We start from the raw sequence: 12695 nt of genomic DNA, 5'->3' as shown, positions 1-12695 counted from the left end.
ACAGTGACAAGGACAAGGGTCAGAGGGAAGAAAAGAAGAACTACCACTGAGCAGAAGGAATACTACTGATGTCCTGAAAAGGAGCAGTCTGTGCTTCTGCAATATTAGGCTACTCTCCAAATGAAAACTCCTCAGGAAATCCAAAATGGGTGGCACAGGTTGGTATGCGACAGGGCGGTGTTTCCTGTTGTGAGTTCCCTAGACCACTTGCATGTCAATCAGGCAGTGTGCTTGTTAAAAACACATGTTCCTGGCTCCACTCCAGATTTCCTAAACTGGAATCTCTGGGTATGGGGCCCTCAAATTTGTATTTTTAACAACCATAAGTTTTAAGGATTAATAAGAATATTAGATTATAAAAAAAATTCTTTAAATTGCATATGTTTTACCCTAATGTGTATTAGAGTTTGCCAATCATGGTCACGGGGCTCTCACCCAGAGAAGGCCCTGATTTCCTGCCTTCTGGTCCTACCTCCTGGCCTTCCCACCATCCTCCGTGTGACCAGCTCCCAGTGAGTCACCCACATTTTCTGCCAGATGGTATAAAGTGGGAGAGTGTCAAAAACTTTATCAGCGTAAGCTGTTGAGCTAATCTTACCTCCTAATGGCTGCTTTACCTTTTCCCAATAAAGCTACTTTCTTTTCCTAGAAAATGTGGAGGAAGCAAGAAAAATGCCCTCTTGGATACTAATTAGCCTAAGTCTCATGCTGGAAGTAGACCTAGCCAGAGCCCTCCCAACTAACCACAGAATCAAAAGCACTATTTTGGAACCTAACATGGACAAAAACCAACAATCTCAATATTTGAAAATTTGCTCCAAATGTGCTATTTGTAATGTAGCTTTGACTTTTAGAAGTCAACAACATAATTAACACCGGCATACTGAAACATGAGATGATTTTTAAATGCTTACCTAAGCACACAAAGAATTTTTTCCAAGTGTTTAACATCTGAACATTTTTCAATATACTTGAAATCCAAATGTTCAACAGGAATTTTAAATGTTTTTGTTGTTCCAAAGCCCCACAATGATGGATAATCTTTGGCAGTCATGGCTGAAATGTAGTACAGGAAAACAGTTATTAATCTAATATAGATATATAGTAATACTCAATTTGGATAGTCTAGGCACTTCTGTAATATTTATTTTTCATTTTGATAGAAAATATGAGGGAGTGTTTCTTCCAAGGAGGAAGGCTACTTTCAAATTATCTCTCCTTGATAACAACAGTTAACATTCATAGAGCTAAATTACTATGTACCATACACGGATTATGTTACTTAATCTTCACTAAAGCAAGGATGGAATACAATGACAAAGTAGGTTTTGATGCTGTAGAGGAAGGAAAAAAACTTTTCCTCTACCCATTTAGATTCAGTATCTGAGGCCTGTGAATTAAACTGGTAAAAGACAGCCTAACAAGAGAAAAGGTTTATGTTATATGCACATGGGAGCTTCACAGAAAAGTGAAAACCCAAAGAAACTGTTAGGCTGGGAATCTACATATCATTTTAACAAAGGGTGATAAATTGTAAAGTGATGAGACAAAGGAAAATGGGTTTTGGTTTCTAGGAGAAGGTAAATATATGGGAGAAACTAATGGAAGATAAGGGTTATTTGTGTAAGATTTGTTTATGCAGACTCAGCTCAGTGCTGACTGTCCATCTACTGTGATAAGGGTGGTTCTCCTCCTATTGCGGGAGAGGGGAGGAGGGGACACCTTCATAAGTGGAAATTCATGCCCTGCTTTTAGGCAGAAAGGGAGAGGGCAGAGAGTTCTTCCTGTGTCTGCTGTTTCTTAATTGCCTTCAGCTCAAAATAATCCTTATGCCAAATGGCCTATTTGGAGGTGGCATATTCAGATTCCCTTTAGTGCTCAAACTGCTTTTTTTTTTTTTTTAAAGATTTTATTTTTTCCTTTTTCTCCCCAAAGCCCCCCGGTACATAGTTGTGTATTCTTCGTTGTGGTTCTTCTAGTTGTGGCATGTGGGACGCTGCCTCAGCGTGGTCTGATGAGCAGTGCCATGTCCGCGCCCAGGATTCGAACCAACGAAACACTGGGCCGCCTGTAGCGGAGCGCGCGAACTTAACCACTCGGCCACGGGGCCAGCCCCTCAAACTGCTTTTTAAGATATCTTTTAATGTTGATTTGAACGACCTTCATCTACTTTAGTTGTTACGTTAACATCTCAATCATCCTTTGTGATTCAGCACAAACATAAATCACACCTTTCTGCAACTCTCCTTAGCATCACCCTCTTCCCATTCCCTGCCTCCTACTCCCATCAACGAACAGCTCCCAGATCTGTGTTCCAACGGCATTTTGTACACACCTCTCTCATAGCATATAGCACATACTCTAATTATGTTTCTTTGTCTTCTCTTCTGGATTGTGAGAGATCTTACTCTATTCATCTTCATATATTCAGGACTAACACAATAAGTAGTACCTTATACCCCTTAAGAAACACCTGCTGAATTGGGAATAAGGCAGCCTTGGACAGTTTTACTCTAATGATACTGATACACTACTAATAATGATGATGATAATCACAGCAACAAATACATAATTCTTCATGTGTGCTGGGCGCCACTGTCAGTACTTTACATATATTACCTCATTTAACCCTTCAACTACTCTATCAGGTAGGTTTTATTTTAAGTAGAGAGCTTACGGCTTATGTTAAATGTTAAAACAGTTAACATTTACAGAGCTAAATTACTATGTGCCATGAATTATCTCACCCTTCAAAACCACTCTCATGAAGGATATTAATAATTACTCCCACTTTACAGATGAGGAAGTTGATATTTCAAGTATGTAAACCACTCAAGTTCATATAGCTATTAAGTAGTGAACTGAGGGTTTGAATCTCAGTAGGTGACTAACAGAGCCCACATACTTAACTATCATATCCGTGTTTTTGAAACTGCAGGTGGCAACCCAAGAAATCAATTAAGTGAGTTGCAATCAGCAGTTTTATAATGAGATAGACCAACAAATCAGACCACCTGACACATACAATTAAAGCAAACATTTTTTGTAAAAATTGTTTTTTACAAAAAATGTTGACATAAAAATTATAAATATGTGTGTACATAAATGCACACGTTGCAAAGAAAAATATATTTCTTATTTCAAGTCATTGTCAAAGTTTTTTTTAAAAAACACTGCCCTAAAATACATTGGGTGATAAATTTTAAAACAAGAAGTAGCAGTGGGTCTAATTCAGCATGCCTGCCCTCTGGGAGTGTGGTCTTATACCAGACCTCTGCAGAAAAAGAGGACGTTCTGACAGCTTCTCGTCCATATTCCTGCAGGCTTTGACTTGAGTATAGGATATGGATGACAGTCTGTCAGCTTTGTGATGAGACCCAGATGAGAAATGGAAGTGTGGCTTTCACACTATACCGGCAGGCCCAGTATGATGAATGTCTCCCATCACAAGGATAGCTTTAAGGGTGGAAGTTACAGGAAAGCAAGATGAAGATCTTTTAAATTATTGATGCTGCCCAGAATAGAATGGGTTGCCTTAGGAGAATTTTTCCGAAGAGCAAGAGGATCTTTGATGGGAGAGATTTAAGCATCTAATGGGATTAAAATAGACTACCTCGAATTGAATGTATCTTGCAAACCCTGAGATTTTATGATTTGAACAAAATATAGTGACAAAGATTTGAAATGGTAGATCTCCTGGTAATCAAACGAATTTAATTCTAAACACTGTTTAACATTTCTCTGAGAATCCTTTTTGAAAAATCACCATTTTTTTTTTTTTTGGTAGGATACACATTCTCAAGTTCCAAAAAACAAGTTATACTTTATTTGGTCTCTTTAGAACTCTTCCACATGTGTTTGTAATTTCTTTGTCTCTGATTAGGAAAACCTTTGGTCCTAGTTGGATTTTATTTCTTCTCTATCATCCTAATCCACACCCATTTCCCATATTTCCTAATAAGTTTATCAGTAATGCCTCCAGGGCAAACTACGATGGATTAGTAACAAAAACCTGTGTGTTGCCACCTAAGAAGTTTCTTTCCAGCATCCACAAGCCAAGCGCCCCCTGCAGCCAGAGACCGACAGGACATGGCATCCTCTAGCCGTAGCAACGGTTTCTATGTACAGCGCTGCCCGAGAGGGCGGCGGGGTCAGGTACTGGCCGGGATCCAGGAGCTCTACAGCAAACCCTCAACGGTCAGGGGGCACGTCAGGACCCTACGAAACTGCTCCCCACTCCCGGGCTTTGGTCACCAGGACTAGTCGCTGCCAGCGGACCCCAGGAATCCCTGGTGTTGCGACTCCACCCCAACATCAGCCACAATCGGCCGCGAGAAACAAAAGGGCCCCAGTTTGCCTCCCACGACCAAGAAGGTCGTCCACCCCACAAGATGCTCCCTGCCACTCGAGTTCGACGGTGCACTTGCTCTGCCTTTCACCCAGGCTCCGAGGGAAGGCCTCCGATGGGAAGATGTAATTTGTTTCTGGCCAGCATGTACTCACCCGGTTCAGGCTCCGCGCTGTGAGGAGGACGCCCGCCGCCAAACACTTCACCAGGGAGGGGCGTGGCCCCGCCAGAGCACCCAAGGGCGTGCGACTGACCGCCGGGGGCGGGGATTAGGCCTTTGCGACCTGATTGGCTAGTCCTGGACTTGCCATCCCGCTGATTGGCCTTACAGGCCTTGCAGACGCCGGGACAGAGGACCCTTCGCCAAGAAATAAGAGTTGAAGTGTGTGGTCCCCTTAACTCTGCTTTGCGTTTCAGTTCGTTTTAGGTTAAGTTAAAACGCCGTTACTGTTCTGGATTGTTGTACTACCTGCAAAGTAAATTGATAACTACTTCTACTTAATTATAAACACAAATTAAACCTTCAGGATATCTACACTGCAACGCAGATTTACTTAACCCTTTCCTTTTACACAAAAGAGTAAATGAAGGGCAAGATTCCCTCTTCTTTTTCACGCTTTCAACATTTTCTGAGTACCGGTTATGAGTCAGACGCTGTACCGGGCGCTGGGATACAAAACAGAGTAAGACATAATACAATTCCGATGAGTAAAACAGTAGAGCTCATTTGTGAGGAAACGTATTTCAGTTTTATAATTTTCAAACTAGTTAAAATAAAGCGCCTAATAAAATGCTTGGCACATAATAGGAGTTCAATAAATGTATTTCTCTTCCCCCTTTGCACTTAAAATTATAGACCTACAGTCTATTAGCAGGTACTAATAGTGATAAAAATTCTAATGCTCAAAATACGACTAATTATATTATTTCTATTGCCAGTGCTAGAAATTGTTAAATTTGCATGTTTATAGACACAGATTCAAATTCTCATCCTATGCTTTATCGTATTGTCATGGGGAATGGCATCACCCTCAGCCATGGAGTCACTTCACACCTCATTCCAGCCAGCAAACTTTGTTCAAAATTATGTGCTAAGTCTAAAACACTCAGCTTACTGTAACTTCACATCATTTTACTTCCAGCATAGGAAGAAATCCTTTAAATATTGAGGGAAATGGCTGTAATTCCACATGCCCTGTATTTTTTTATTTTCGCTCACATTTGTTTTCTTCTGGTTATAATTATGTACATGAACATTTACACTTAATAAGCAGGATAAGATGCAACTTGAAGGAAATAGACTATGGAGACAAAAATTATCACTATCATCTTCTTAGAGATAAGACATTGCATCCAAAAAACAAGAGGAGATTCTCTCTCTATACATATTTGTGTCTGTGTGTGTGAGTGTGTGTGTATATATATATATATATATATACACACACACATACAAAGAAAACCTAAACTCTTAGAAATTAAAAATATTATACCAGAAAAGAAAAACCCAATAGATGGACTAGAAAGTAATCTTTTACAAAGCAGAGAAAGAAAAGAAAACAAAAGAAAAGATGAGAAAGTTAGGTCAACAAAGTGTAATATTAGATTTTAAAAACAGATTTAGAGGAAAGAGAAAATTGAGGATAGGAAGTTATTAAGTAATTCAAGAAAATTTCCCAGAATTGAAGAACTTGTGTTTCTATATTGAAAGTCCCACCAAGTGACCAAAACAGTGGAAGAAAATAGACCCACACCATGGCACACTGCAAAAATTTCAGTACACTGCCAAATAAAATTCTAAGTTTCCAGATAGAAATAGGTCACATACAAAGGATTAGAAATAAGAATGGTTTTGGACTTCTCAACAATAATACTAGAAGTTAAAAGACAACAAAGCAATCCTTCAAAATTCTGATGCTGGTGAAGAACGCCAGACATTTCAGGCAGATAAAACCATGGGGAAAGGCACAGCAAAGCAAGAAATGAGGCCTGTTACCTGCTTCAGGAACTGCAAACATCTCCTTAGAATCAAAGGATTAAGTGTGAGGTGGGTTGAACTGGTGACAGCAGTAGGAAAGGAGTCAGATTATCAAGGACCAAACATACTATTCCCAGTAGTTTTGACTTTATCAAAATGGCCAGCCACTGAGGATGTTCAGCAGGACAGTGCCATGAAATCTGTATTTTAGAAAGAACTATCTGAAGAATATGGAGGTCAACAAGGCTGATCGCTGGGAGACTAACCCTAAGGCAACACAATCATCTGTGCAGAAAGTGGTAATGCTTAAAGTAATGGTGATAATAATATTTAACAGTAGGCTAGGAGAGTTGTATGGATTATTTCATTTAACAACAAACCTTTGAAGTAGGTGCTATTATTTCATGCCTATTTACAAGTGAGGAAATGAACCCTGGTAAAGTCACACTGCCAGCCAACAAGGGACACTGTGGGTATTTGGGCCCAAAGCCTTTTGCCAAAGTTCATACTGTTTACTGAGCTCTTAAGTACTAACCAATCCATCAATAAGTCCTATTAGCTCAACTTCAAAACCTATCTGACAACCAGCAACCTCTCACTCCCTCCACAGCTACTATCCTGGCCCAGATACCATTATTGCTTGCCTGAACTATTACAGGTGACCCCTAACTGGCCTCTCCACTGTCACTTGTCCCTACATCCTCCATTCTCACAGGACAGCTAGAGTAATCTTTTAAGTCTTAACCTATGTCACTCTCCTGCTTACTCCCATCACAAGGCTCTAAGTGAGCTGGCCTCTGCCTGCTTTGAAGTTTGAGTCACATGGGCTTCATTCTGAAGTGGGAACAAGGCAAGCTGACTTTCCACCCCTGAGCCTTTACAATGGCTGTTTGCTCTATTTCAGGAATGCTCCTTCCCCTTGTTTTCCTATGGCTGGTTCCCTCCCACCCTTCAGCCCTCTATTCAAATAACTACTCTCTCTTGACTAATTTGCTACACAGAACTTATTCTAGGAGGGGTGTGGATGTGCGTGTAATTTGTATTTGTGAGGAGGCAACTTTTTACATCTTCTGTTTACACTTTCTCACCTTACGATGTTTTATTCTTCCTTAGGACTGGTGATTTCTGATTTCATCTATCTTTGGATTTTTCATAACTTCAGTCTCTGAAGATAGTTCCAGAGTCTCGAACTGTACTGACCATCACTAATTCCTCCACTTTGACAATGAAGCTGAAGTTAGAAGAAAAGAACTGGCCAGTCATTGAGTAGCAGGGCTGGATTTGAACCAATTGCCGTGCTTTTCTCAGGGACATGCATGTACATAATCATTGGTAAGCAGTTTAATAGGGGACAAGTTACATGTTAATTTCAAGCTCAGATTTACTGATTTTTATATTTATAGAGCACTATTCAAAAGAATCTTTTTAAAGATTTTTCCTTTTTCTCCCCAAAACCCCCCAGTACATAGTTGTGTATTTTTAGTTGTGGGTCCTTCTAGCTGTGGCATGTGGGACGCCGCCTCAGCATGGCCTGATGAGCGGTGCCATGTCCGCCCCCAGGATCCAAACCAGCGAAACCCTGGGCTGCCAAAGCAGAGCATATGAACCCAACCACTCGGCTACAGGGCTGGCCCCCCAAAAGAATCTTTTTAAAGCAATTTTCTATGTATTTTCTTTTTTTTTCTTAAAACTCTCCAGGTAGGCAAAAGGTAAAATTACTTCCATTTTACAGACGAAGGGCACACAAATAGGTAAATGACTAACTGAAACAGTGGTAATGCTTTTTCCATTAAACCACTGTCTAGTTAACCAAATAACAATATTCAATTAAACTACAGATACGCAAAGGACCTAGGATGAAATTAGAACAGTTAAGAGCAACAACCTTATCCGGTGAGTTGGGGTCTATTTAGGGGGCTGTCATAAAGAGCTATCATATTTACTGAGACTCTTTTGTCCAAAAAGGACAAGGTCAAGAAGGGATGTGGCAAAATTATGAAATTATGAAAGCCATAGCTAAAGGAAGGCCTGGACCAAGAAGCACTCTTTAAAAATCTGAGCATGGTAGTACTCTGTATAGCACGTAATAAATCTATAGAACTTAGTATTTGAGGATGGTACTAGAAATACAGGTGTTTTTTTTAAAATGGCAATTTTTTTTTTCCGAGGAAGATTAGCCCTGAACTAACATCCACCACCAATCCTCCTCTTTTTGCTGAGGAAGATTGGCCTTGAGCTAACATCTGTGCCCATCTTCCTCTGTTTTTTAATATGAGGACGCCTGCCACAGCATGGCTTGATAAGCGGTGCACAGATCCATGCCCGGGATCCAAATCAGCAAACCTCAGGCCAACAGAGCTGAGCATGCAAACTTAACCCCTGCGCCACCAGGCCAGACCCTGAATAGTTAATTTTTTGGAATGTCAGAGACACATAGCTATTAATAAAGTTGGACTATGTCTAATCTTCAAAATGAGTGTTAGGGAGGCCAACATGACATTCTGTAACAATAGAATCCTGGAACAAATGGAGTATCTCAGTATCTACACCCCTAAGATCAAGGCAAAAGTTTTAAAAATGTATCCAATAATTCAGTGTAAACCAATCCCTATTCTTTTTATATCCTGAAAGCAGAATTTTTTACCTTAATGAATGATTACATTTAGGAACTGCACCTGACTTAATGGTCTGCTTCATCCACTTTACTTGGGGTTGATTTTGCCTTACAGAAGCAACCATTAAAGTTCCTTTTCTCTTGCCCAAAATTTAAAAAATAGTCAAGCATTATATATATTATATACAGAAAGGCCTACACCAAGTAACAAATGAAAAATACAACTCAAAATGATGTATGCACACTGACAGTAAGTGCATTGCTACACTCTATACAAAATGATGCTGAAAACTTTACAAACAGTTGATGATGCAAAACAGTGGTTTCCAAAGAACGTACTTAATCAGACCTCTAGAGGGCCCTAGAAAACTTCATTTTTAACAAGGGCCCCAGATAATTCTAGGTTTTGGTTTTGGGAAGCACTTTTAACTTTCATTGTGTGTGAGATTACATATACAATAAAATTAAACTATAAATCACGGTAATTGAACAAAAGCAATTTATTTATATAAACTATTAACAGATACTAAATACAACATGGTTTTTAAAATGAAATCATGTGTATATAGATGTATTCATAAAGATAAGTACACTAATCAAAAGATATACAGCAACATTAACAAATCCAAATACAAACAAACATATTCTTCTAAATTCCACGTTTCATCGAGCATCAAAAACCACCACTGTATCAAACTGAGTTAAGGACAAAAAAACTATATAAAAGATTTAATACTTCCAAGTCATTTTCCCTTTGCAATAAGCTAGTTTGTTATTTAATCTAAAATGCACAAAAGAATGGAATTCACTATTTACTATGACAATTGGAAATGAACTAAAAAAAACTATTTCAATTTTTGTTAGTCCCCTTTCCATGGTACAAAAGACCAATGCACCAAAAAACACTGATGCAATGTTAAAGGTGATAACTTACTGATTTAAAAAATATTGTTAGTTAAGTAAAAGAGAAAACAAAACAGGACCAGAACCTGTGGGCCTGGTGATCAGTCAGAAGCACACACATGATGTCAAGTTTGCTGGCATGTGCCCCCCTGGCTGGAAAGACAGGCCTTGCTCAGGACCCATGGGCAGAGAAAAACAAACCAGAGATGGAAACCGATCTCCACAGGCAAGCTAGCAGGAGCTTGAACCTTTTTCTCACTAATAAAGGGAAGCACTGTTCATAAAAAAAATAAAATAAAAAAATAAATAAAAAAAAATATTGTTAGTTACCACAACAATTTACTATCTGTCTTTTGGCTAATTTGTAAGCCTCACTTTTTCCATTAGGTAGCATACATACACAATCTTTTTATTCCTCCTTGTGCAATTTAGTTTGTCCATAAACTCAAACTCAAGAATGAATACTTAATTAAATACAGAATCCCTGAAAAACAGACCTATGAGAACCAAAATCAACTAATATTTAGTATATGCCTATACATTGGCAGATTGGTCCATGAAAATACTAATCATGCCCTTTTTTTGGGTAAGTAATCCAAAAGTTATTACCATTTTACCAGAAGTTAATCTTTGACTTCAGCCCAAGCATTATTCTTCACTTCCTCCTACCTTATATTTAGAAAGCATAGTTAAAAGGATACATCTTTTGGTCCTTTTCTTATACATTATTCTGTATCCACATTCTCTGCATCTGATTGGATCTCTGGATTTTATTTCATTTTCTGTGTGACATTCTAGAAAAGAAAACATGTTTATTCAATGTCTAAAAGGTAAATATTACAGAGAAGCAAATTCTATTAACCATATTTTTGGGGCCAGTCCCTGGCTGAGTGGTTGGGTTCACACGTTCCCCTTCAGGGCCCAGGGATTCCCTGGTTCAGATCCTGGGCGTGGACATGGCACTGCTCGTCAAGCCATGCTGGGACAGTGACCCACATAGCACAACCAGAAAGATCTGCAACTAGAATATACAGCTATGTGTTGGGGGCCTTTGGGGAGAAGAAGAAGAAAAAAAAAAGATTGGCAAGAGATGTTAGCACAGGTGCCACTCTTAGTAAAAAAAATTATATTAACCATATTTTTCACCCAAAACACTAAAATATACTCAGTCTCAAGGGAATGTCGCTATTACCAATATATTAAGGGGGAAAGAAAAAAGAGTTGTGGGCAATGCTCTTATTCAGGAGAGACATCTTAATGAGAGGATTCGTTTTTGGGTGCTAAAGTGTTCTGCTTTATAACTTTAAAGATGAGTGACTCCTTTAAGCCAAAGATAAATGTAGTAATTTCAAACAAACTGAAGTAAAATACTCTTACTTTATGTAAGTGCTACTCTTACCTCCACAGATGTATATCATTGGCTGCTGCTTTGGGGGTTGAACGTCCTTCTGGGTGTCCATTGTTAGTCCCTGAAATCACAGATTCAAATACTGAATATCTCAAAGGGGCTCCTCACAAATCCAACCAGGCCTCATCATTCTCAGGGAAAGCTAAAAAGATCCTAATTCCTAATAGGTACTTTTTCAAACCCTGTGAGTAGGTATAAAGGACGAAACAAAAAACCAATATCTTGCGCAATTATCCCCCCAAATGGACACAATAATACTTCATACGTGTTATTTCATTTATATTAGTTATTTCATTATAATTTTTACAATTCTAGGAGGTATTACTCTTCCTTTACAGAGGAAGAAACAGACGCTTAGCGAAGTTAATTTGCACAGGATTATTCAGCTATTTAGAGGCAGAAGGATTCAGATCAATTTTAGCAAGAGATGGCCAAAAAATTATATCCCTCAACAGGGGAACCTGCGAACCAAAGATAAAGGAAGAATAATGAAATAACCCCCAACAGTGAAACAGCTAAACGGAAAGAAACCAGGCAAAGGTCTAACAGCACTGACCCTACCCTCACCCTCTCCCAACTCTAAGGGCAGACCGGACCTTTTTAAGCCCGAGTCTCGTTCCACTTTTGGCCCAAATACCTACCCCCAAATCCCAACCAGCCAATTCTCTACCCACACAGCACGGAAAGACTGCTCGCTCTACCTTTCCAGATTACAGCTCGTCGGGGCGTCGCAGCCAACTTCCGGCGTGAGCATATGACGTGACTGGAGTCTCCGCCCCTTTCGCTCCAGGCGTGGCCGACGACCCGGATTGAACAGAGGAGGTGAAGTCGGGCGCTTTGCGTGTTAGGCTCAGGGGATCAAAGAGCTTGTTTCTCTCTCAGCTGTTTTCAGTTTTCGGGAAAGCAAAGCATTTTAACAGTTCCTCAAATCAAAGGAAGTTTGTTGTTCTGATTGAGGAAGTTGATTGTAAGTAACACTTTTCCAGGAGGGCAGAGGGTTAGAAGAGAAACCGAAATAAGTGCCCGTGGACACCTAGGCTAACTGAAGGTGGAAGAATCAACTCCACGGCTGATCTTCACGTAGAAAAACACTTCTCAGATTATGTTTTTCAAATCTTTCGATACCTGTACTGGGGCAGTGGAGCAGACGCCCCTTATCCTTTGCATAATTTCGTTTTGATTTTTCACCCTTTCTGTCCTAGGCTCCTGTCAGCTCTCTCACCCACTCCTTTCCCTCATTTTGAAGCAAAGGCGGGCGCGAGGGGAGGTGCATCAAGTACTGCCACCAACAGCTAAGGGATTTTCGTAGCGGTAGCTGTGCACTGACTTTCCTTCCGTCACATGTATTCCTCCCTAGAAGAACAAAGCGACCTGCCCTGTAAGGTTGCGTTCTTTCTAAGATCAAGATTTCAGTGAGATTACTATCAGTTGGTTTCACAACGTTTAC

General features: G+C 39.7%; 2 protein-coding genes across 7 annotated transcripts in view; both read right to left on the bottom strand.

Moving 5' to 3' along the window:
* Positions 1–7554, bottom strand: part of SPAG1 (sperm associated antigen 1) — a 79678-nt gene extending 72124 nt beyond the window's left edge. For 3 of the 5 annotated variants that reach the window (XM_070631862.1, XM_070631864.1, XM_070631865.1), the window contains exon 1: positions 4504–4604. Coding sequence is in view for 1 of the 5 variants with exons in the window: in XM_070631861.1 (XP_070487962.1) it covers positions 915–1054 (140 nt within the window). In the remaining 4 variants the exon portion in view is untranslated. Of the gene's footprint in view, positions 1–914; positions 1057–4503; positions 4818–7411 lie in introns of those variants that run through there. The other 2 variants (XM_070631861.1, XM_070631863.1) reach the window with 2 other exon arrangements.
* A 1859-nt stretch (positions 7555–9413) lies between these two features.
* On the bottom strand, positions 9414–12442 carry POLR2K (RNA polymerase II, I and III subunit K). 2 transcript variants are annotated; one of them, XM_008543884.2, is made up of 4 exons: positions 11950–12442; positions 11240–11309; positions 10542–10634; positions 9414–9623 (listed from the first exon to the last, which is right to left on the bottom strand). In XM_008543884.2, the coding sequence occupies exons 2-4, from the start codon at positions 11298–11300 to the stop codon at positions 9601–9603; spliced, it is 177 nt and encodes a 58-aa protein (XP_008542106.1). In that variant the 5' UTR covers positions 11301–11309; positions 11950–12442; the 3' UTR covers positions 9414–9600. The 2 variants fall into 2 exon arrangements, with proteins under 2 accessions (XP_008542106.1, XP_008542105.1); XM_008543883.2 differs by having other exon boundaries at positions 11890–12013.
* Positions 12443–12695: the final 253 nt, after the last annotated feature.

The sequence above is a fragment of the Equus przewalskii genome, chromosome 8 (assembly GCF_037783145.1).
Source record: "Equus przewalskii isolate Varuska chromosome 8, EquPr2, whole genome shotgun sequence".
NCBI lineage: Eukaryota > Metazoa > Chordata > Mammalia > Perissodactyla > Equidae > Equus > Equus przewalskii.
Note: the sequence above shows the minus strand (reverse complement) of the source record. Positions and strands in the feature narration are given on the sequence as shown.